Source organism: Amaranthus tricolor, chromosome 7 (assembly GCF_026212465.1).
Source record: "Amaranthus tricolor cultivar Red isolate AtriRed21 chromosome 7, ASM2621246v1, whole genome shotgun sequence".
NCBI classification, from domain to species: domain Eukaryota; kingdom Viridiplantae; phylum Streptophyta; class Magnoliopsida; order Caryophyllales; family Amaranthaceae; genus Amaranthus; species Amaranthus tricolor.
In genome coordinates this window covers 9,667,475-9,692,722 of record NC_080053.1, presented here as the reverse complement: position 1 = coordinate 9,692,722, position 25,248 = coordinate 9,667,475, and the positions used below count along the sequence as shown (strand labels likewise).

At 33.8% G+C, this 25,248-nt stretch overlaps 2 protein-coding genes and 1 non-coding gene across 4 annotated transcripts; 2 read left to right on the top strand and 1 right to left on the bottom strand.

Moving 5' to 3' along the window:
- The first annotated feature begins 3,753 nt into the window (after nucleotides 1-3,753).
- Nucleotides 3,754-10,666, top strand: LOC130817480 (probable folate-biopterin transporter 6). The gene is made up of 4 exons (XM_057683204.1): nucleotides 3,754-4,621; nucleotides 9,302-9,403; nucleotides 9,720-9,890; nucleotides 10,085-10,666. The coding sequence occupies exons 1-4, from the start codon at nucleotides 3,944-3,946 to the stop codon at nucleotides 10,664-10,666; spliced, it is 1,533 nt and encodes a 510-aa protein (XP_057539187.1). The 5' UTR covers nucleotides 3,754-3,943.
- Nucleotides 10,642-20,041, bottom strand: LOC130817479 (uncharacterized). 2 transcript variants are annotated; one of them, XM_057683203.1, is made up of 14 exons: nucleotides 19,597-20,041; nucleotides 18,581-18,658; nucleotides 17,647-17,719; nucleotides 16,848-17,514; nucleotides 16,703-16,770; nucleotides 16,302-16,384; nucleotides 15,221-15,320; nucleotides 14,927-15,012; nucleotides 13,496-13,578; nucleotides 12,979-13,106; nucleotides 12,786-12,887; nucleotides 11,835-12,119; nucleotides 11,609-11,731; nucleotides 10,642-11,089 (listed from the first exon to the last, which is right to left on the bottom strand). In XM_057683203.1, the coding sequence occupies exons 3-14, from the start codon at nucleotides 17,716-17,718 to the stop codon at nucleotides 10,706-10,708; spliced, it is 2,181 nt and encodes a 726-aa protein (XP_057539186.1). In that variant the 5' UTR covers nucleotide 17,719; nucleotides 18,581-18,658; nucleotides 19,597-20,041; the 3' UTR covers nucleotides 10,642-10,705. The 2 variants fall into 2 exon arrangements, with proteins under 2 accessions (XP_057539186.1, XP_057539185.1); XM_057683202.1 differs by lacking the exon at nucleotides 18,581-18,658.
- Nucleotides 20,042-21,485: 1,444 nt separating this feature from the next.
- Nucleotides 21,486-21,601, top strand: LOC130819597 (U5 spliceosomal RNA). The gene has a single exon (XR_009044636.1). It is a non-coding gene; the product is annotated as a U5 spliceosomal RNA (small nuclear RNA).
- The last annotated feature ends 3,647 nt before the right edge of the window (nucleotides 21,602-25,248 follow it).

Sequence of the window (25,248 nt, the reverse complement as noted above, 5' to 3'; positions counted from 1 at the left end):
CCTCTCTAAATCTGCTTTTGGTGCTAGACTTAGAATCAGCAGTCTGTGCAGTATGACTCCAGTAACTCCCAACACTTCCAATGATGGGCATATCTTCAGGACTCTTGCTGGGTGATTTACTAGGCGAGTTAGAAGCCGAAAACTGCCTTAATTCCTCAACAGTTAAAGCTCCCAATATGGGTCTATCCTCAAATTTGTTGGGTCAAATTGTTTTCTTATTAGATGGTGAATTCCCCACTGATACTGAGCTGCTTCTGCTATTATTCTTGGGTGTTCCTCCTGCTGAACCCACAAGCCATGTTGAAAGGCTCGTATCAACTCCGATTTCTTTCTCCATTGATTGATCATTTTTAACAAAGCTGAAATTTTGGCCTGAAATCATGTTCTCTTTTGCTTGATTTTCTTTAGCTGCAAGCTTAGATCTTGCCTTGATAAACTTCCACCGAGTAAGATTCTCAACTGGATTCAACCCTGAATCAACATATTTGCTCGAATTTCAATTGGATTCCTCCAAATTCGAGTCATCAAGGAATGAATTCTCGATGGGCATTGGGCTATTAACCTCTTTATCCCCTCCTTTTGCTTCCTAGAGTTTAAAGAAAGTGAAAACAGAGATTTTGATGATTGTCATTGATCATTTTTGACTTCACTCTCGATTTCATCATCATCATCATCATCAATATAATCATCAATATCACTTTCATCAGATGATAATACTTCATCATCACCATCCCAGCAATTTTGGTATCTATGATTGGGTGGAAATGAAAATAAGCTTGATGAGCTTGAATCTGAAGGACTTCCAATGGTAGCCTCAACACATTTTACTTCCTTATTTTGTGCTTTATTTTCTTCATTGTTATCCTCAAGATTACCATTGTCATCTTCATCCTCCTCATCTGAACGTAAGTCTTCATAGACTTTCACATTTAAATCAAACTTTACCTTCTTCCTCTCACTTGAATTCGATTTTTCACTTTTTTCATCAATTGAATCGTAGACGTAAACGTAAACATGAGATGACTTAAACTTCACTCGGTGTTGGTCAAAACTTTGAGCTGAACGTTATAATTGATAAAGAGTTTACTTGAAAATATTCGATCAAGTATCTTATTTAGAGGTGTTCATTCGGGTGGTATGGTCAGTTTCGGACATGTGTCATTCGGTTTGGTTGAATTTCAGATCGATTATTTTTCGGATATGAGTTTGCGACGGATCGGGTTGGTTAGTTGCGGTTCGGTTGAAGATTATCGGGTTTGCATCGGTTTGGTGTTGATTGAATTTCGAGTTGAGTGTCAATCGATCTCGGGCTGTCATCAGTTATAATTGGTTCGATTTTATCGGTTGCAAATCGAATCCGGGTATTTTTTCATGTAGCTATTGATCGAGTCAATATCACATTAAGTGTTACTAACTTGCTGGGCACTTTTTTTATTGATGACAAGATTCTCTTTATTTAATGGCAAAATGCAAATAAATTAGTGAATTACTTTGTTACTTTTATATGTTTTGAGTGTAAATTAAAATTAAAGTTCTATCATTTTTCATCTAATTTGATTAAAAATAGTTTAACAAACATTGACCATTGATTATTAACTCTAAGTATATAAAACCATGTATTTTTAAGATTTAATTTATGAAAACATCTATTACTTGATTAGATTAACTAATAAGATAGATTGAATATGAGTTGATCATAATTCAATGTTAAATATTGGTTCAGTGTTACAACAGTTCGATTAAAAATTGGTTCGGGTTAAGGCGATTTCAGCCGGACCGAGTTCGATTTCGAGCATGATTCGGGTTGGATATGATTCGTTTCGGTCTAGGGATGGCAATTCAGTCCGAATCCGACCCAAGTCCGACTCGATCAGAGGAAAATAATCTGATTCGAGTCCGAGGAAAAGGTTATCCGACTCCAACTCCAGCTTCACGATCCGAATCCGAGTTAGAGACGGATCGGAGTTGGACCTTATTAAAAATCCGACACTCTGACCCGACTCCGACCCTGAAGGAAATCTGACTTTGAATTTAACTTTTAACCCAATATTTTGTTTCCTTTAAAACTCTAGACGTGACTAATTCAAGCTCTCTCTCATACTAATTGTAATTTTCGATTTTGAAAAACTACTTGGTATTTTTATTTAGATCAATCAATCGAAATACGACAAATCAGATCAAGAGAAATAAAATACGCAAAATCAAAATGCGAGAAACTTTTTTGTTAAATTGTAGTATTAGAAATATTTCTTATGTTAAACTTGAATTTAAAGTACATATTTTTTTGTTAAATTGTATTTGAAAAATATATTTTGTTAACTTCGTATGCTTTAAATCTTTAGTACAATATCACAACGATAAGGTTTGATAATAATCCGACTCCGTATCCGACTCCATTGGAGGTCCGAGAGTCCGAGTCGGGGCAAACTTGGAGTATACATAATCCGACTCCGAGTGGAGGAGGACTGAAAAAAAAGTTCGACTAAAACCCGGAGCAAAGTCGGAGTATGTATAATTCGAGCCGAATCCGACCCATTGCCATCCCTAGTTCGGTCCCTATTAGGTTCGGGTACTCTAATCCTATTACTGAATTATTTGACTAAAAACTGTCTTTGAACAGGTAAAAAACTTAAACCCTTGTAATGTGATCTGCCTATTTGTAGTGCGCTAACTCTCGGCTTAAACTGTATTCACCCGACTTAACATTAATTCAACTTACGTATGAGCTAAACTTAGCTTGGTTCTGATTTTGTGTTGACTCTAACCTAAGATGTCCAATGTCTTGCTCAAACTTTTGAGTTAATTTGGTATAACTCCAAACACGAGCTAAAAACTATCACAAATATAATAATGCGAAATTTAAATTACAAATTGAATTTGTATTTTTTCTTTGTTGATAACTTGATAAACTTACACAATAACACTACAGAATAAACTTGAAGATGAACTTTGTAACGACAACCATTACTCGCAAACTTGATATTTGTTGTAGGCATGTAATTACTTTCCTTTTGTAATATTTCCCCCATAAAAGTATTTGGGTTTGACTTGAAAATTCACAACGACATACAAACAACACAATTACACCCTTAGTACTTAAGGTATGTCACTTAATAAAAAAGTGTTTAATGAATTATAAACTTTGGAAAAATCTAACAAGAAGTTTATAACTCTTTTTGAAAGAACACAAGTAAGAGAGAAAGTAAGGATAAGAGTTCAAAAACTAGGTGTGTATAACATCCTTCCCCAGGCCCCTATCTATACTAGTTCGAGTATACCAAAGGGTTATGGCACATTATAACTACCAATTAATACAATTATAACTATGGTATTCATGAGCATTATTCCTCATCATCAAGTATTGGTAACATCAGAATTGATATGGATTAAAAGAAGGAATCCAATGCACTTAATTCAAAGAAAACGTTAAATCATAACGGTCTGATCAGAGCCTAAAGCCAAGTCAGCTTTAGGTCCGTTCCCAGGAAAGCTGACTCGGCTATTTCTGCTGGACAAAAACATTTTCCAGTACCTAAAGCCAAGTCGGCTTTAGGCCCATCATCAAGAAAGTCGAGTCGGCTTTTCTTGCTGACTCGATTTTTCAATTCATCTTTTATCCTATCCTTTGAACCCCTTTTGGACCTTGTATTTTTAATATATTTTTTCCAATACTATTTATAATACTTTGTAATATTTTTACTTAGGATTAATATACACTAAATGTTCAATAATAACCAATTGCTTTGTTAATACATTTATTTAATGGAAAGTGACTTTTTAAACTTATAAAGGAAACAAAAAATTAACTTTATTGGTATTATCACATTTATGTAACTCCCATGTTACCTAAAGACTAAAGTAATACAAGGTTGCATCTCCCTATTTTTAGAAACTTGCAAAGTCAAAGGTCTTTGATCCTCCTTCCACCATCCTCTGTTTCTCCATGGAGGCCCCAATCAGCTTCAATGAAACAGAGGATGTCCTCACCTCACCATCACCGTCACCATCACCACCACAATCACCATCACCATCGCCACGAAAACCCGAAAACCCGAGTTTGACTTTGACCCAGCTCCTCATCCAACCCATTGAATGGCTCCAAAAGATCTCATCTTCCTTAGACTCAAGTTTCATCGTAGGCATCATCCTTGTGTACGGCCTGAACATAGGCGTTTCCGATTCATTATTCCGTATCGTGACAGATTATTACTGGAAAGATGTTCAGAAAGTAAAACCTTCTTCAGCTCAGTTTTATGTTGGATTTAACTACATTCCATGGATCTTAAGACCCTTATGGGGTTTACTTACTGATGTCTTTCCAATCATGGGTTATCATCGAACACCTTATCTTATAACTGCTGGCTTCATCGGAGTTTTATCATCGGTGTTTGTGACGGCGGTTCCGATGTTGCCAGTAAGCTTAGCTCTTACTTGTTTGATGGGAGTTAAGGCTGGAATGGCTATGTCTATTGCAACAATGGATGCTAGTATTGCTAAAAATAGTATACAAGTCAATAAATTGGCTGCTGATTTACAGTCTCTTTGTGGCTTTTGTAACTCTTTTGGAGCTTTATTGGGTTTCTCCATTAGTGGATTTCTTATTCATTTGCTAGGAGCTCAGGTTCGTTTTTTGTTTTTTCATCCTTTCGTTCCTTTTTCTTTATTTTTCACCATTTCAGCATAATTATTTGTTTCCCTAGCAATATTTGATAAAAAGTTTTTTTTTTTAATTATAATAATAAATCAACTTTTGCATAATTTGTTGAAAATAAATTATTATTTGTTATTATAGTATTTATATTTAATTAATAATTTACTTATAGATTTAAATTTAATTTAAGGCTCTAGCGAATTAAGTATTAATGTTTTTTTGGAAATCATGACCATTAAAGTATCAATGTCTACAGGGCTCTAGTCAAATCACATGATTCTGATCGCTAAAATGGTTGGAATCCTATGATTTAGCCTAAACATTGTATACATTGATAATTTGATGGCTGTAATTTTCAAAAAAAATAAAAAAACATTAAGGCTATAATTCACAAAAGATTTATATTTTGAGATTGCAGTTCGCAAATAATTCAATTTAAATAAACCCAAATATTGTGTATAATCCCTAAAAATGAACTTACTTCTTCAACCTTTTTGTAAATCAAGCAATTATATCATAGAATACAATTTAACTTAAAAGACCGAAAGATTTTAAATAAAATTCTTTTAGAGGTTTGCCACATATAACGCAAATATTGGTTGAATTTGACATTACATGGCATGAATATCACAATAAATATATTTAAATTTTCTACCAAAGTTAATATCCAACATATTCCTTAATACATGAGTATATTCTTTTAAATTTTCTTAGAATTTACTTAAAAGACTAAAAAAATTCTAAATGACATTTTTATAGAGAATGAACTCAAATATTGGTTAAATTGAAATTACATGGCATGAATATCACAATAAATAAATCAAACAAAAATGTTTTTATCAAAGTTAACATCAACATATTCCTTAATACATGAATATATTCTTTTAAATTTTCTTGAAATAAAATTTAATAAAAAGACTGATAAATTCTAAATGGCATCCTCATAGAGGTTTACCAATTACCACATTAAACATAACTATTGGCTGAATAGAGATTACATGACATATATATCACAATAATATTTCCTACCAAAGCTAACCTCAACATATTTCTTAATATATGAGTCTTAGTCTAAGTCTTCAACCTATAGTATTCCCGAGAAAAGTCAGGGTACTAGGGAGAAGGTTAGCGGACAAACCATACTCACATCCCCACTAAAAAAAGGATAAAGAGGAATGTGCACAGTCAAGTACCTACTTTGACTTGAGCTCGTTTTGACTCTCTTAGTTATTATGAAGTATAAATTTTGGATGTCTCCGGTCCACAATGACTCTTATTTGGAGATGTTGACATATTCAGTTGGCGCCTTGTATAATGATAGATCAGTGGCTTTATTCGAAGAGGTTGAAAATTTGGTTAATTTTGAATATAAGTTAAGCCGAGTCGACTTTATCTCTAGGGATCACAAATTCAATTCCACTTTAAGTGATAAATAAAGGGTTCTTATCAATACTTAAAGTCGTCTCGAGTTTAATTGGAGGTGTTTTTTGTGCTCTATATTTGCTCGATAGTTTATTGTAAGTTTATTAAGCTATGTGTTATAAATAGCTTTAATCACACATTAGATAAGTAAGGTTAATACTTTGGGGTCTCTCTACTTCTCTCTAATTTTAATCTAAAGCACTTTTCTCCAAACTAAGATCACTACCGTAAGCCATCTTAAAACTTTCAAGAAAACTTTACTTTCATCAATAAAACACTTAGGCTAGTTGTGAACGTGGCCCACATTAGGTTAACCACGCTAATTTCTTAGTATTTCTTTATTTTTGATCAGCTTTGCATAACTATTTCATGAATTAGGGTTTCTGATTTGCAGTTTTCCCATTTAATTATAGGTTCTAAGCATTTTTCCCAGGTTAAATTAGATAATCTAAACCAGTTAGATCATCTTGCAAACAATAATTACTATCAGAGCTAGGGATGAAACTTTGGTGTTTGGTGTTTGGTTTAGATTCAATACAATTCCAAATCAAACCAAATTCAATTATTTTGACTTTTTTCAGTCCAAACCCAAATCATGTTTTCGTAATTCAAATTGAACCGAACCAATTTTTATAATGTCAATCCAAATTGAACCTATTTAACTGAATTTGACTAAATTGCACATAATTGACTGATTTACATCGAATTGACTAATTTGCACCTTAACTAATAGTTTGCATTGAATTTTTTGAAACTAAAAACAATATAATTGTTTTTTGATTCCCATACATGGCACCATAAGTTATAGATCAAGCCGAACAAAATTCTATATAAAATATTTCTCATTTTCAACTTCAACAATCTAATTGTACAAATGGATGAAAGTTTGTTAATTTTCTGCTTCAACACTTTCATGTTTCATCGATAATTATTGCTTCACAAGAAAAGAACTACCACCAAGTTATATTTTTATTTAAGGTTTTTTTGGTCTTAACTTCTTAGACGTGCATAGTAAAAGCTGTAAAGTCCTACTTAAAATTTGGTTTTTTTTTTTTTTTTGATTTATAAAACTTCAAAATCAAACCCAAATCGGACACCGTTTGAATCTTTAGGGTCCAACTAGGAAGACTTCTTTGTGTGGATGCAAGTGCAATTACCATCCACCTACTCACATTCATTGACGATTATTACTTTAGGAAAGTTTGATATTACTTCATCAAAACTAAGGATGAGGTGATGGGTATCTTAAGGATTGAAAGACCAAGATAAACAAGAATATGGAAAGAGCATCAAAACATTGAGGACCGACAATGGGCTTGAGTATGTTGAGAAAGAGTTTCTCAAGGTGTACTCTAAGCAATGAACATGAAATATCGCAAATTTGTAGGTCGACCTCAAAAAATTAGATGGTTAAGAGGATGAATAAGACATTGAAGGAGAGAGCTAGATGCATGTTGAATCAAGCAAATTCGAGTAAAGAGTTTTGGGCCGAAAATGGTGTCTACGATATGTTACTTGATCAATCGCTCATAACATACCGCTCTTAACCTCAAGTGTCGCTAAAAAGTATGCTATTCTTCACGGTAGATTACTTAAATAAAAAAACGTTTGCTTGTCTGACATGTATTCATGTAAATAAAGGGAAACTTGAACTTAGGGTTAGAAAGATTTTCATGGGTTATGATAATGATGTTAATGGGTATAGGGTGTGGTGTAGTAAGACTATAAGAATAATCACTTCTAGGGATGATGTATTTGATGAGTCTTCTATGCTTGGTCCTCCTTTGAATATTTCTATGACCAACAATGTGGTTCAACACATAATGCTTGTGAGGAGGTCGAGCCTCCAAGAGTTTTAAAAGCTATAAGGGTTGATAATGATACATATCAACCATAAAATCACTATCTCCTAATGTACAACAGTCCAAAATTCACTAGAGAAATGTTGTTAGTAGGGTGAAGTTTTCCATACACAAATGTTGTTAGTAGGGTGAAGCAAGTTATTGTATTAGACCATTGCTCAAGCATGAGCATAGTTGATAGATAAATGGAAAATCTACGAAAGTGGTATTGAGATGCGGTGAAATGGTCATTTGAAGGGTGCATCGAAGGTGTCTCTAAATTTAAGGAGAGAAAAAATTAGGCTCGTTGGGTACAGTGAGTTAATTTATAATGAATACTTGAATGTAGAAAGTGAACCTCAGGCTTTGTATTCAATGTGGGTTGTATGGCAATTAGTTTGGTTTCTTCGTTGCAATATGTGACATTCATGTATACGACTCAAGCGGAATATATAACCATAGCAGACCAAGCATATTGACGTTAAATACAACTTCATTTGGGAATCCATAACACCGAAGAGATTACATTGTTAAGATTACTACTAAAGACAATCCCTTGGATATGAAGACTAAAACTTTGTTAAATACCAAATTTAGACTTTGTATGGACTTAGTTGGGCTTTCTCCTATTAGTATTTAAGTTACATACTTACCTAAGCCTAGTTAAAATTTAGTTTACCTATTAGTCTTTTTTTTAATACAGTAAGAGAAAGTCTTGTATGGACTTGCTCTATATTATTTTAGTATACACTAATCTTAAAAGATATTAAAATAGTTAGTATTTTTACTTTAGATGTACAATCAAGTATAAACATTGAAAATACTCATTATTAGATTGATATACATTTAATATTGTGGACCAAATCAATACAAGACTTTTACGTAGAGTAAATATACAAAAGTAATTCGCTTTAATAGTCTTTTATGAACTAATTAGTTTTTATTAGCTTTTACATGGACAGAGGAAATTCAACACTTAATTTAGGTTCAAATAATTGATATAGATGCAAATTTTAATTTCTAATTGTCTAACTCATTAATAAATTATTAGTGTGACCATGGGTGAATCCACAATATTACTAGAGGTCAATGAGTCAAATTGTCATCTTTGCTTTATGTATCGAACCAACTTAAATGATTTATTTCTGTTTTATTTTATGCAATTTAGTAATAATAAAATTTTTAACCAAAAAGTCTCATTTATAGCCTACGCAAACTCGTGCCGAAATTCTTTCTCCAGTGTGAGAGTGAGGCATTGGTCAATTGGTTTGGTTAGCACCTGTTTATGTTTTAACAGATCTTTTAATTAATTCTCAACTTCGCAATAGTACATAAGAAAAAATAGCTATTAGTGTTATGAATATGCTTTTGTTTTCTCTTTTGTTAGGAAGCACTTGGACTTTTGGCTGTGGCACCAACTTCACTTATAATTTTGGGTTTTCTTATGTATGAACAAAGAGTTTCCACCTCTACTCAAGGTTCTAAGAAGGTTAGATCTCTCTCTCTACTCATAAATTGTGAAATATATATTGCATTATAACACCTACGGTTGCACATTTCAAACCAAAATGGTTTTATAAGGTGCTTTTTAAGAAAAAAAATTTTATAAAATGATTTTTTAAAACTAATATCATGAAATGTTGTTCTATGTAACGTTTTCTTTATATTTTGTGCTCATTAAACATTTTAAACAACAATACAATAAATTAATGTATAATTCTATTAGAAATACAAATTAGAGTAATATGTGTATACTTTTTTTAATGTGACTTGAAAATTTTGTATATAATGATCATGTGAACCAGGTCGTAGAAAGGGTAGGAAGAGCAATGGAAAATATATACACAACAATAAAGTACCCTCAAGTGTGGAAACCATCACTATTCATGTTTCTTACTTTGGCCCTTAGTTATAGCACTCATGAAGGTCATTTTTATTGGTACACTGATCCTAAAGTTGGTCCTGCTTTCTCCAAGGTATGTTTTTCTTCTCTAATATCCTTAAAAAAAACACTATCTTTTATATTATTGTGCAACTTACTGAATAGTCTGAACGCTCAAACCAAGATCGTAAAATTCAGGTTAGGTCTATTGCGGATTCAATAGGATCCTAGACCCGTATAGTGCCATGTATAGAAGCTAATGGTTCTTACCAATTTGTACAAGTGCAGGAATTTGTTGGAATGATGTATGCAATTGGAGCTGTGGGATCAATAATTGGTGTATTCATCTACCATAGATTCTTTAAAGACTTCCCACTTAGAACTCTACTCTTCCATGCACAACTCCTCTACGGTGTATCTGGAATGTTAGATTTAATGTTCATCCTTAGATGGAATTTACTACTTGGAATCCCAGATTCTTTCTTCATTATCATGGAGGAAACGGTTTATCACATAATCAGTCGCGTACGATGGATGCCAATGGTAGTGTTGAGTACAAGGCTTTGTCCTTTAGGCATCGAGGGAACGTTTTTCGCACTCTTGATGTGCATTGATAGCTTAGGCTCCCTTACTTCTAAGATGATAGGCGGAATGGTACTTCATCTTTTTAATGTTTCCAGAACTAATTTCACTAATTTGTGGTTGGTAGTTTTTGTAAGGAATTGCTTTAGATTTGGTACACTTGCTTTGATTTTTCTTGTACCAAATGCAACCCAATATGATGTCTTGCTTCCTACAGAAAGATATAGTTCTAGGGTAGAGGAAGGAACTTTGGAGCTTTTACCTTTAAGTCAAAAAATTGACATTTGATTTAATTAAAAAAATAAAAAAAAAAAAATCTCACTTGTTCTACATCAAAACACCTTGAGCATTGTTGAGCGCTTTCTTTGCAAGCTTAAACCTTTTAGCAACACTATTGTTAACTGCTACGACATACTCTCTCATGAAAAACTCGAGACCACTTCGTAGATCTTCCAGCTCAGGCGTGATGCCTATTCGTGTAAAGATGTTCCACACTACGCTATCTGAATATTCCAAAATAGACTCGAAAAGCATCCGGAAATGCATGATCCTCTTTGCAGTAAGTTGGGTGGCATCAGTTAGATCAACTACTTTTAAAGTTGCAAGGGAAAGGGTGAAACTTGCAAGCATCTCTGCCACAAATCTGGCCAGGTGCATTGATCTCCTCAAAGGCATGGACTCCAGCTCTTTAAACTGGTCCCAAAGGCAATACTGCATCACAGATTTTAAATATATGTATGTTCAAATCTCACATAATTTAAATACAACATTTGCTACTAAAATCTAATTATGCACAAATCTAAGCATGTAACGATAGCACTCAACATATTAAAAACTTTAGCTTCAATTCATATTGAGTTTTGTGACATCCACTATACTTGTATTGAGGAATGAGGATAAATATTTAAAGGGAAAATAGAAGTCAAACTATAAAAATAAAGGGAGGTTGAGGTGAATTTAAAAGGAAAAATAAAGGATAAAAAATATAATAGTATGTGGAAGATGAAGAAAAAGAAGGTAATCAACCTTTTTTTGGGGGTAAAATGAGGAAAATAATTCTTCTATTTCTTTCTCCATCACTTTAAAAGTATTTTTTGCCTTGACAACAATAATATTCTTTTAATTTTCTCCTCCAATAACCTTATTTTCTTAGTTTGACTTTAATTTCCCCATAAATATTTAATCTCAATACAAGTAAGGCCGAAATGGGAAGTTCTTCAAAAGTTAAACCTGCAGAGTGAACTTGTGGTTCTTGTCATGACTGCAAAGCTTGGAAGCAAGAGCAGTATAATATTTATTAAACATCTTCTCCTGCAAACAACACTCTATGAGGACTCGCATGATCTCTCTATCCTGCAAATTCCATAGCATCGATGTTTAATTTTAAGGTCACGCACAGAAATCATAAATGACAAATCAAGTTAAAACGAGTTTGTACTCAAATGATGGAAAATACCTGCTTTCCTTGCAGATTCAAGCTCAATAGTTGTTCAAATGCATCGATGTAATCTTCTCCACTCATTATCACACAGAAAATTGCCCTTCTAATATCGGTGTTCATCTTTTGTTTGGCAGCTAGCTGCATCATCTTCTGGGCTTCATTGACCTCTTTGTCAGAAACTTTATGAATCTCTTCTGTTGGAGATGATACGTCCCCTGAAAACCACCATTGCCCTTTCTTTAGAGGATCAAGCAGCTTACTCCATTTGACTCCACGAATAGTAATATCCTCGACTCTAAGCTGAAAATAAGAAAAAAATTTAAAACAAACCAATATAAAAACAATGTCAAAGCTTAATCCCATCTAGTACGTGAACCAAAACAAACTAACATGGCAAATCGTCACCAACAAAGATTATACTTTATGTGGTCCTATCTATATCAAAACTAACAAGATTAATTTCAAAGTTCATTTACATATATTTAAAAAAACATGCATTATGGATGAAAATTAAATAATACAAAGAAGAATGAGGCAAGCCTTCACCAAAAGAAAAAAGGATTTCTTTTGTAAAAGCTCTTAGCAAACCAGAAAGGATTCCCTCTTTTGAAATGAACATGCTTTGTTTTCCCTTGATGCTAGTTGAGTCTATAATATTAAATTAAGAGTCTAAACATAGCTAGCTTTAGATTATTCGCACCCTGGTATTTGTCTCGACTGAGACACAGGTATGAGTTCTGGTGTCCAATTTAGCGTTCTCTGAAATAAAATACTCTATTTCTGGTCCTAGATAAAGTAACATAGGAGATAACTTTGAAAAGCTCAATTTTTGTGGAGAAATTCAAGTGGACACATCTTAGATATGCCAAATTAAGAACTAAGAACCAAAACTAAATCATGTGAAAATAATTAACAATAAAAATGAAAGTTGATTGAAACTGGGAGATATATAGGGATGAAAAATACCTTTTGCAGCCATTTCTTTATGCGTGTGTGCGGTGGAGAATCATCCTTCACCCGCTTCTTATTATTCTTGATATTGCAAATAGTTTCAAGCATAAATTCCATCTGAGCATTTCAAATTTTTTAACTAATGATCACAATTGCAAGAAAGAAAAAAAAAGATCTTTGTATATTTTGAAGGGACACAAAATCATACTCTCTTGTTATATGTAGTTGCCTCAGTATTTCCAGAAGCAGCCTTTAACTCAGTTACTCTACTTTGAACACTCTGAATAAAGTCCTTCATGGCAATAGGGTCATCCCCACGCAACTTCATTCCACAACCTTTTATTACATGAAATATGATCAGCTAACTCAACTTTAGTACGGTTCTAAAGCTTATATCCAAATAATTGGATAGGGAAAATGACAAGCAAGCAATAGTAGTAGTAGTAGTTTACAATTGCATATAAAGAAAGGGAAAATTTGGAAACTCTAGGTGAGATATGTGATTGAAAAACTACAGAAAAGGGTATAATATTAACTGAACTTTCTAACCTTGCCACCAATCTCATCCCATTCCCACGGCCCCACTCCCTAAAAAACAATGGAGTATCTAGAAACAAAAGCATGTTGTGAACAGGATGAGCAATAGAAGAACTCGGAAAGAAGATAAACAAATAAGATGATTCCCATATCACATCACGAATCACTAAAAAGAGAAGAATCCTTACATTGTAAAACCGTCAAGATGGTAGACACATCTACCTCTGTCAACCTCTTGCTTAGCTTGGATAGAAAATCATAAATTAAGTCACTGTAAGGTTAAACCAAACATCAGAACAAGTTGAGAAAAACAAAACCAGATGCTGAATAGCATAGTTACAGCTCCTAGACGGTAGAAGAAAATATAACAAGAATTGGTAACAACAAATCCCACCATAATGACCAGATTTAGCATGGTCTAAACCTTACTTTAAAAAATGCACCTACGTGTGGCTAAGGCTAACGCCTTTGGTGGGGATTGTTTGAGGGCCTTGATAATGCGAGGTGATTCATTAAAGAGATCGCCTTAGAGCACCTTATAGCACCTTTTGATCTTAACCTCAAAATCCTACCACATGTTTTTTCTCTCTTTTATATTAGGATTTCTAGATTTTATTAGATTTTGAGGCGTCTTCCACACCACCAAAGGCTAGCCGCATTGCCTAATATCTAAACACTAAGTTCTAGAGACCCGTAACACCTTAAGACGCTTCGTGCCTTTTAGAACTAGGTGTTCAGTCCTTAAACTAGTGAAACTCCACACCCCCAAAAAAGTATAAACAATTGAGATAAAAACACACTTGTGCTAACCAATGGCCAACACCCGGCCAAAGCAGGACATAGAAGGATGTTCCTATTTAAGAAAGGAAAAAATCATTTATACTAAACTTTGTATGTTTTAAAAGAAAAACAAGAAGGGACGGAATGCAAAAGAGGGAATAAGATCACTCATCATGATAAAGGGATAAAGGGTTGGGAGAAAGAAAGGGAGGATTTCATTTTCCCTCCCTCTTTTATAAACTCAATCCCTCTGATGTTGGGGAGAATTAAGGGAAAATAAAGTCATAATACATATACAAGGCCGCAACACCGCATCAGTTTTTGAGTTAAACCGATCGAAGTATAGACCACATTGACCCTAGAATCATCTACGTTAAGCACGAAATCCGTTTTACAATTGTTGCCGCAACTATGACCAAAACTTCAATTTTGACTTTAAATAGAGCTGCATTTCTCACCTCTTGTGTTTACCCTTCCATCCGTCCTTTTAACCACCCCCAACCCATTTTATAAACTCAATCCCTCTAATGGTGGGGAGAATTAAAGGGAAAATAAAGGCATAATACATATACAAGACCGCAACGCCGCATTAGTTTTTTGAGTTAACCCAATCGAAGTATAGACCACATTGACCCTAGAATCACATACATTAAGCGCGAAATCCGTTTTGTGATTGTTGTCGCAACTATGACCAAAACTTCAATTTTGACTTTAAATAAAGAATTGTGCGAGTAGTTTTAAGCCTACATTGCTTGCTATGAAAAGACTTCGGTATCACACTATATATGTATGTATGTATTAAAAACAAATAAACAGTTAGCCTCAACTGGAAAATTTACCTTGAGCACACTCCAAATATGCACAAGTAGGAGAGCAAAAGGGATAAGTTTCTGAGAGATAGATTGTCTTCCTTCAAGTATTCATCCTATAATGACAATAAAAAGATTTACAACCAACATTGTGAGCTGAAAAAATGAGAAGCCAAATAGATTCCTAAAGAGGATATACGCACATTGCACCAAAGCGTAATCCAGATAACTCTATAAAGAGTGAAAATAACAAAAAACAAAAAAGAATTCTAGATGCGTATAAGAAAATATTCTAATTCTTCAAACAAGTTACGAAGACTATACCTCAAACGATTTCGCAAGGGATGCCATAAGTCTAGCAGCAAAGTCGATTCCCGCCAACGCAGACATACCAGCTACAAATGCAGCAAACACTGCAGCATACCTACATGTCATAAACGAGTGTTAAATAAGCAACGTGTCAATGATCAATGAACTCAATAGAGAAACAAAGCTAGAAGAAGCCAAATATTCGAAAAGATAATTAGGTAGGACTGTGGAAGCATCAAATCCAAAGAGTGGCCAAGAAATATTGGAAATGGAAAGTAATGAAAAAGGACTAATTTAGCATGAGACTACCCAAATTAAGCTAGTCAAGGCAAACTCATTAGCGCTTGAATTTGAATGCTCTGTACGCATTGTCATACCCCCAGGGAGCAACAAGAAATATGTTGGAGTTACACAAGATATAGCTTGAATCTCATATCTCATAAAATTAAAGGAAATTCTATGTGGTAACCCCGAGCTTTCGGCTTTTCTACGTGGTAGGCAAACATTTTTTTTTAATTCATGTAGTGACCTTGACCTTTCAGCTTTTCCACTTGGTAAATAAAAGAGAAGTTTTTTTTGTTAACTTTACGTTATTTTTACCCAATGTAATAACATTGTTTTCAAAAAAGAAACGTCGTGATCACCCTAATTGACTACATATTTTGAAATACAGTCGAAATAAGCACTTAATTTAATTAAAATCTTAACATTTGTCTACCACATGAAAACTTGGAAGAAGGTCACCACATGGATTTAAAAAACATTAGTAGAAAAGCCAAAAAATCAGGGTCACCCAGTAAAATTTTCCTAAAATCAAAATCTGACAATCTAGGTCTAGTTTAACAACAATCATGTCATATGTGATCAGACATAGTATTTGTTATCCAACAAGGTCAAAGATACAAAAGTGGGAAAAGGATTAAGGGTACATATTACACCTACAAATGTCACTTCCTCATATCAACTAACGTCACAACAAAAAGTAAAAATCTTAAAACATTAAAGTTATTATTAGAGCATTTGCTCCTTTTCCTTAGCATTTGCACTAAATTTTACTACATTTCAAAAGTAGAAGTTTCAAAAGGTTAAATCTTACTGTTCGTTTCCTCTTGGACCCCCAATACATGAAGCCAATACCTCTTCAGTAATCATTTGTGATGCAATAGCTCGACTAACAGACTACAGAAAAATAATGTACAGTGTGAGCTTTAGTAAAAATCAAATGATCATCATGCAAAAATTTGAGATGAAAGAATGTAATGTTTTGGGGAAAAAAAAAGAATGTCAAAGGCATAGGTAGGGCAGAAAAAAAATTAAATGTTAACAAAGTAAGTGGCCAGAGAAAAGACTTCTATATCGATTTTCTCATTAGTACTAAAGCACCGAAGCATAATGAATGACTTCAGATAAGTCTTTTAAGTTTTACTCTTACACACTAATCATAAACAAGGAAAAAAATATAATGAAATACAATGCATTTGAACTAGAATGTCATACCTGAAATATTGAAAAAATATCTCCAACAATCGACTCCACATTGGACTCGGACACCCTATTCAACAAACCTAACGCAAAAGAGAGGCATGTTAGAATTGAAACAGCCTAGAACAATAAGTATGATAAAGAAAAGATGAAGTAGTACCTCGTATCCGTCTTCGAATGGGTAAATACTCATGTAAACTATCACTCGAACAAGATCTCAATTGCGGTGTAACATACTTACCAACACTCTGTTTAGCAATGGTAGCATCTTTTTCCACCTCCTTATCAATCTCACCTACTTCCCGTGATTCAAATGATTCACATATTACACCCTTCTCATTTTGAACATCCTGAGAAGCATCATCAGCAAGACCAACTTTTTTTTCAGATTTGTCGCTTTTCTTTCTCTTTTTCTTACGAACCTTTTCGTCAATATTTGCTGGACTTTTAGTTAGCGTGCCGAATTCCTCAAAAGATGGAATCCCTTCAAACAAGTTATTAAGTCCATCACCTTCGTCATGCAATTTTTTTCCCTTCTTTAACTTGAGCTTTTTAGCTAATTTGAATTCCATCTCCATGTCCTCCTCTATAGAAGGTCCGGGTGTCGTTTCCAATTGTAAATACTCCTCAAACTTTGACTTGTTTGTAATGACCTTATGTTTCTTCTTACTAATCCTACTAGCATCACTATCAATCAAGTTCTGCATGTTCTCGATTTCTAAAACCTTGAACTCCCCGTCTGTCCCTTTGTCTCTGTCTTTATCAATTGAATTGCTTAAATTATAGTTCCCCATATTTTCTAAGTTTTGTTTGGATCTGCGAAGTATCTAGAGAAGAAAATGTTTACTCAATAAATACAAATTAACAAAAAAAAAATTAATATAAATATATGACATAAGATTACAAAAACACAAAATGACGGAAAACACAATTGAATAGAACCACGAACAATAGTTTACCAGATGTTGATGTTTATGTAGCTTCTTTTCAAATCTAACCGCTTTTCGCTTCTCCTTTCGAGATGTATTCATCCTAGTTTCCAGTGGCAATTTTTAAAAAAATGTTAACAGTTAAAATAAAAAATTAAATTCAACAACATTTTAATTAAGCCAATTGTCATCAAGTAACTTGCTACATGAGCAAACTAAAAGCAGCTACCCCACAACAAAATTCAAATGTGAATCTTACAAATTAATATTGCAACTGAAGCAAATAATGGCTTTTTCTATAAATTAAACAAAAATAATTTACTCATGATTTCTCTTTCAACTACTAATCCCTCGAAATATATTCAAAAGTAGTGGATCTTTTCTCTATTCATGGCAGTGACACGGCCAAGGGTGTTATCGGCCACCCGGCGCCCATGGCAAAGTATGAGCTCATACCCCCTCCAGCTAACCCTCTCGGGTCTTACCTTTGGGAAAAACTAACACACTGGTGTACCAATCCAGTAAAGAGGCCACCATATTGGCATTTGCAAGGCCCGCATGGTAACACCTCAGTCAAGGGGCGGGATCGGCCACCCGGCGCCCAATGACAAAAGTATGCTCATAACCCCCTTACGGTGATCCCGTCGGATCTCACCTAATGGACTACTAAATCAACTGGACATAAATCCAATTGAGTCACGCTAACTAATCAAAATCAAGGCTCAATAACTAGGGAATCAATTCGATACCACACGAAACCATAGTGCGTTCTCTACTATTTAGGAATTTGTTCTCATAGTCTCCTAGTGCTTTCATTCTACTTGCCTATACCACTGTTATGACTATTCGATAGCATCGTTTACTTTCCGGTGCTCTATAATTTCTAATACGATGCATATAATCACAAAATATTGATAGTACTTTGAAACAATAAATATGATTGTTAATTACTGCTTGTACGCACCTGCAAGCGTCACTGCACGACTAAATGTTACAAAAGTCACCCAACTAAGGTTCTACTTTCCTCTTACGAACTGAAAACCTATACAAGTTAGGAATAGAACTAATAAATTCCCTTAACTACTTTGTCATACCAACTAAAAGCCAAAGTAACCACTATCATTCATTCACAACAAGTTTTCAATTACTTCTAGCACGTACGCAACTCATTCAACACCAATCATAATCGTTAGTTCAACAATAACACAAGTCTTTCCATCGACAAAAGAATAAAAGGATTATGTGAAACGCTTCCTTACATCAACTAACTTTGAGTTATAACGATTCACATTATCTTAAAATAAAACAACAATCCACAATTCACACTTAAGTCTCGCAATGTTAAATATAAAACTAATATGACATGATGACAATTCTTAAAGTGGCCGGATTGCGAAATCTTTCACTACATTCTCCACAGCTAGAAAGACTACAATCGAGCATCACCACAAGTAACTTAACAACCTTCTACAATAAGTTGATATTATTCTCGTGGCCTTACTAAAATTACCTATTTATAAATTCAATAACAACCTACTAAGAGTACTTGTCAATGACAACCTATTACTTCCAATTTGACCACCAAAATCATAACTATAATCAAGTTTAATCAAATTCACTACTAATTATCACAAAAATAATTAACCAAGTCTTAAAACAACTCATGTTATTCAATTAATCATAACACCACCAAAGTAGCATACAACGCACACCCGGCTAGTAATCTCATTTCTAAATCAAACCCTAATTATTTCATGCTCAAGGATAACACCATTTCTATTACCCATGATAAGATTAAACCAAATTAATACACAATCAACACACAACCCATAATTTCTAATCACACTTCAAACCTGTTCAATTCATCAATTAAACTCTTACCCACAAAAAGATTCAATGAAAATAATACAAAAATCATAAACTGTAACAATTTCAATTAAAAAAAAGAGAAAATCAATTAGGTAAGAGAACATGGCTTACTTAGGTGAACAAGAGAGGGGTGGAGAGAAGAGTGGTTAGTGTGGTGGTGGATGGAGTCACGGCTCAGGGCTGCTGCTGTCACAGCCGCTAGTTGCTGGCCGCAGGAAGTGAAGCGGTTGCTGGTGGTAGAAGGGTGGACGGCTGTTCACTGTGGTGTGGCTGCCGGTTGGAAAAAAACGCAGCGCAGCTGCTGTGGTGAGGATCGAGATCCAAGGCCAGGGACTGGGGAATCTTGGAGGAGATGCCGTGCAACTGGCCGGCAGTCACAAGGGGCGGCACAACAGCCAGCCCTGGCGACACAGTAGAGGGAGAAGGGAAGTAAGGAGGGAAAGAAAGAAGGAAGAAGGAAAGGGGAAGCGAGGCGTGTGAATTGGGTGAAGAAGAGAGGGAGTAATACCCGCTTAAAACCTAACTCATCCTATTTATTTTATTTATTTATTTATTTAGTTATTTATTTAATTATCTATATTCATCTTCTTGTGAACAATGTACGTGTGCCCACAAATTTAATAAAATAATAATTTTAATTCAAATCTCTTTATTTTAGTAATCGCATATATATATATATATATATATATATATATATATATATATATATATATATATATATATATATATATATATATATATATTTTCTAATATAATTATGTTAACATTTAAATTCGTACATAAAATAAATTTATTAAAACTAATTCAAAAATAATTTAGTATAGTTATAAAATCTCCACAAATTATTAAAATATTAAATAATGACGTCATAAAAATCGGGAGGTGCTACACTATATATATTCATTAAAATTAGAGCTGTTCAAAACAAACCCGACCCGAAAATCCGACCCGGAATCGAAAATTATCCCACCCGAAAAAATGTAAGTTTTTTAGGTTTACCGAACCGCAATTACCCGAACCGATACTTCACTCGAACCGTTTGATAACCGAAAAGGGCAAAATCGAACTCGAACTGCAACCGAATTTTATAACCGACATATAAACCTTAACCGATATTACCCGAACTGAACAGTGATCGACCCGAGTCAAATCCGACCCGAATTATGCACATAACTGAATGTAACCTGACTAAAACCGATTAAGATCGAACTGTTTTTAACCTGAACTGATACAAACCCGATCGATTATTAATCGAACTGTTTTTAACCCGAACTGATACAAACCCGAACCGATTGTAAATCGAACTGTTATAAATCCAAATCAAATTTTCACCTAATTTTAGCAAATTAAGTCCAATTTCAGTTTTCTAATAATACGGAAAAAGGAAGAACACAAGTTCTATACAGAAGAGATTGCATACAGAATATATATATATATATATATATATATATATATATATATATATATATATATATATATATATATATATATATATATATATATATATATATATATATATATATATATATATATGTGTATTGAAATAAATTGATTTGCCTGATATTAGGGCTGGTAAAAGCTGACCCGACCTGCTAACCTGATCTGAAACCGACTCGAAATTAGCGGGTTTGGGTTTAGATTTTTGACCCAATTAATTAAATGGGTCAACCCGACTTGATCTGTTTATTAAATGGGTTAGGTTCAGGTTGAATATTTAAACCCGAAAAAAACATGTTTAACCCATTTATTAAATTTAAGACGGATCAACATTTGCCAAATACTTCGTAAAACTAAGATAATACCAATTACCATGTATTGAGGGATTTGTCAGCTGAAGATGACTTTCAATATGAAAGGAAGTTGTCCCACATCGGCTAAGGGATTTGTCAGCTGAAGATGACTTTCAATAACAAAGGAAGTTGTCCCACATCGGCTATGAAAGATACTAATAAAAGAAAAATCCTTTAAATCACTTCCACAGATCTCATACCAACTTACGCAGTCACGCCGTGAGCACAAAGCGAACTATGCTTTTGCCTTTTACTAAAGAATACCGTGTGCTCGCTGCATTAAGTGGCATACGTTTATTTTTGGAGGAAGCCTTTAATTAAGGTTAAATGGGTCAAATGATCTGAAATATATGAATTTAATGACCTAAAAAAAAGTAGGTTAAATTGGTCATTAGCAGGTTGATCCGATCTGCTACAAATCAGGTCAGGGTTTCAATATTTGACCCATTAATTAAATGGGTCAGGTTCAGGTTAAGGGTTTATTGACCCATTTTTATATGATCCAATCTGAAAATGACCCAACCCGACCTGTTTGACACCCCTATCTGCTATTTCTGATAAAACAATCGGTAATTATTTTTTGTAAGTAAATGAGCATACATCAATTAAAAACCTGACTATTAACTTATTTCGATATTGACCCGATCAATAGTTATTCGTAACCGATAACTACTCGAAAAATAAAGCTCGAACCCGATCTGTACCCGAAAAAACCGAACCAATTAGTAATCGATGACAACCCGAGACCGATTGACACTCGACACGAACTTCAACCGATACCGAACTGATGCTAACCCGATAGCTTGAATAACCGATCTCTAACCGAACCGTGACTAACCGACTCGACCCGAGTGTGACCCGTTGTAACACACAGCCGAAAAATAACCGATCCGAAATGCAACCGAACCGAATAACACCCGTCCGAAACCGACCCGATCAACCGAATGAACACCTCTAATTAAAATCCATAAATTGAAGAAAATATACCTCTAACCCAAAAAATCAGAATTCAAAAGAAAAAAAAGACAATAGGATATTACTCTACAACCCAAAAATTCAGTTGTGGGTTTATTCTGACAAGAGCTCCGGCAGAGGCGCAGTCATGTTGTGGGCTTTGAGATGAAAAATAGGGTTTTCACAATTTGTTTGATAGGGAATGGGTTTTCAGATGGTTTAACAGCGAGGCGTGGGTTTTGAGAGTTATGGATAGAGATGGCAACGGGTCGGATCTGGACCAGGCCCAAGTGGACCCGAATCCAGATCTGTTCAGAGACAAGACCTAGATCCGGATCCGAATCTGAATCCGCGAGTCTACATTTTTAGGACCCAGATCCATGGATCCGGCGGATCCAACATCAGATTTAGGTTCAAAACGGAACATACTTATTTTGGAATGTTTGATGAGTTTCGGATTGTGTTGAGATTGCGATAGAGTTATATTCATTAACGAATGTGTCCCATTTCCTTTTATGGTCAAGTCACCTTAATTGTCCCATTTTCATTTTTGGTATGGGTTTTTGACTTTTATGCGCTTAGCAGCTTTATCTTATTTTCAATTATACCTTCCATTACCCATACTAATTTTCCTCCCTTACATTAAAAACCCATAATACCACTCTCTTTCCTACCCTTAGAGTCCCACTTTTGACTCTTTTTAAAATCCGTGAAAAGTCAAATGGAACTCCTAAGGTGAATAGAAGGGAATATTATTTTGTTGTTTTATCCAAGGTTGTGGGTAAGTTTCTTTAACGGGTCAGACTTAAACGGGTCATATTTTAAAAGGGTCAACTTTAACTATATACGGTTTGGTCTAAAAATGGTCTTTTGACAGGTCCTAAATGGCCCTTCCTATTTTTATTATTATAAATTAAACATTTAAATACAAATGGGTATTATAATGAGAATGAGCTAAAATCCTCATTATTATAATCCAATATATATATATATATATATATATATATATATATATATATATATATATATATATATATATATATATATATATATATATATATATATATATATATATATATATATATATATATATATTTATATTGTACTATGATTACAATATGTACAAGCTGAAATCTAGAGTAAAAGTGAAGCTGGACATTTACTATAATTCTCTTTTGATAATTATCAATAGGTTTCAAAAATAATAGTTACGATAATAGTTTTTGAATATGTATCCAAGAAATAAGAGAACTATAGAATTTGTAGAGCTCCAAGTCGCAGTCGCGTGGGCACTTGAATCACCCGAAAATGAATTCGTATGAGAGAGTTATGCCCAAAATACTAACAGGGTGTCCTGAAAATCCGAAAATAGCATTTTCGATTTACTTGTTCATAATGAAGTTGCGGTTCAAATTGATTACTCCTTTTATCAAGTGTTTAGGGTTATTATTCATTCTTAATTTGGGTTTTACTGATTGGTGTTGTTGAGTTATGGGTTCTTATTTGAATAATATGAGTATTTGGTTCAAGTATCAAATTTGGGAACATAAGTATCAATTAGGTATTTATAGTTATATTATTTGGGTATGATATAAGTTGGATATTTGGTATTTAAGATTGGTGTAAAATTGGTTAAACTCCATTGACGATAACTCAAGCTCTTACATGATGATTGATGATGAGTTGATTGATATTTTAATTATTGATTGTTATTCATAGCATAAAGAGGTAATCTTACAAACACTACTATCTTTTAAATTTAATTTAATTATTTCTATGTTTTATAAGGTGTGGTATTACCGCTATTGATATTTGAGCAAAATAGTATAATTTTTGGTGTTCAAAATTTTGGATTTTGACTTTGTATGTTCACAAGTTTATAAATATGAGATTTTCAATATTTTACTATGAAAATGACTTATGATTATGGATTTTAAAGAAAATCAAGTGATTTATTGATTCATTTTGTATTAAAATGTTCGACATTGAAAAATGTCCGTTTTTGGGAATTGGCAACGGATATTTATATCCAAATTGTTGTATTATTTTGCTATTGACTTGTAAAGTAATATAACCGCGTTTTTGATTTTCGCTATTGACTTGTAAAGTTATAACCGTGTTTTGATTCGCTTTGAACTAAAGGTTTTTAGCCGTATTGATGTCGATACCAAACAATCTTTTGAAAGAGTTCGGATTTTGATAAATTAATGTTTATAAGGAGTTACCGAATGAGTAAAGGGATTAAATTGGAGATGTTAGTTAATAACTTGTATATAAATGTAATAGTTTATTGGATTACTTAACAATTCATTTGTTGGCAGTCTTTGATAGAGTCTATCTCTTACGGGGATAGATCCATTTTCAGGTTAGCTTTGCTGTGGAGACGGTGCCTACTTGTATATGTGTTACGTGCGAGACGAGGACTTCTTTTTGACGTAAATTAGATAGTTGTAAGTTATTGAAATTTTCATAATGTTTTGTAAATAATATTTACTTAATCATGTAAAAAGTTTTTAAATTCTCTTATATTGGTTTGCTGTGACTATTAGCCACAAGTCGAATTCAACCCAGACTTCTTTAAGTCTTTCGCTGTGCTTTGTAGACAGTATTATGTGATGAACCCTAGAGTACCACAAGAAAGGAAGAGAGTGAGAGATGGAAGAGAAGAGGAAGAGAGAATAAGGTAAAGAAGAATTACAAAGAGTAGAGAAGGAGAAGTACATAATTTAGAGGGGAGAATGTATTTTGTATATTCTTAATCATGCCAATCACATTACTACATCATACTATTTATAGCTAACAAGTACTAGCAAACTTGCTGCCAAAATGATTGGTAACAAAAAGATGCTTTTTCTAGAATATATTCTCATAATAGAATTCTGCCACCTTATATATTGTTGTTTGTAGCTCTAGCACATTGTTTCCCGCACATTATTTGTAGCCTTCAACTTGATCAGGTGGTGCGACTACCCCCGGCCAAAAGTTTCACCTTGAGGACAAGGTGATGAGAAAGAAAAGT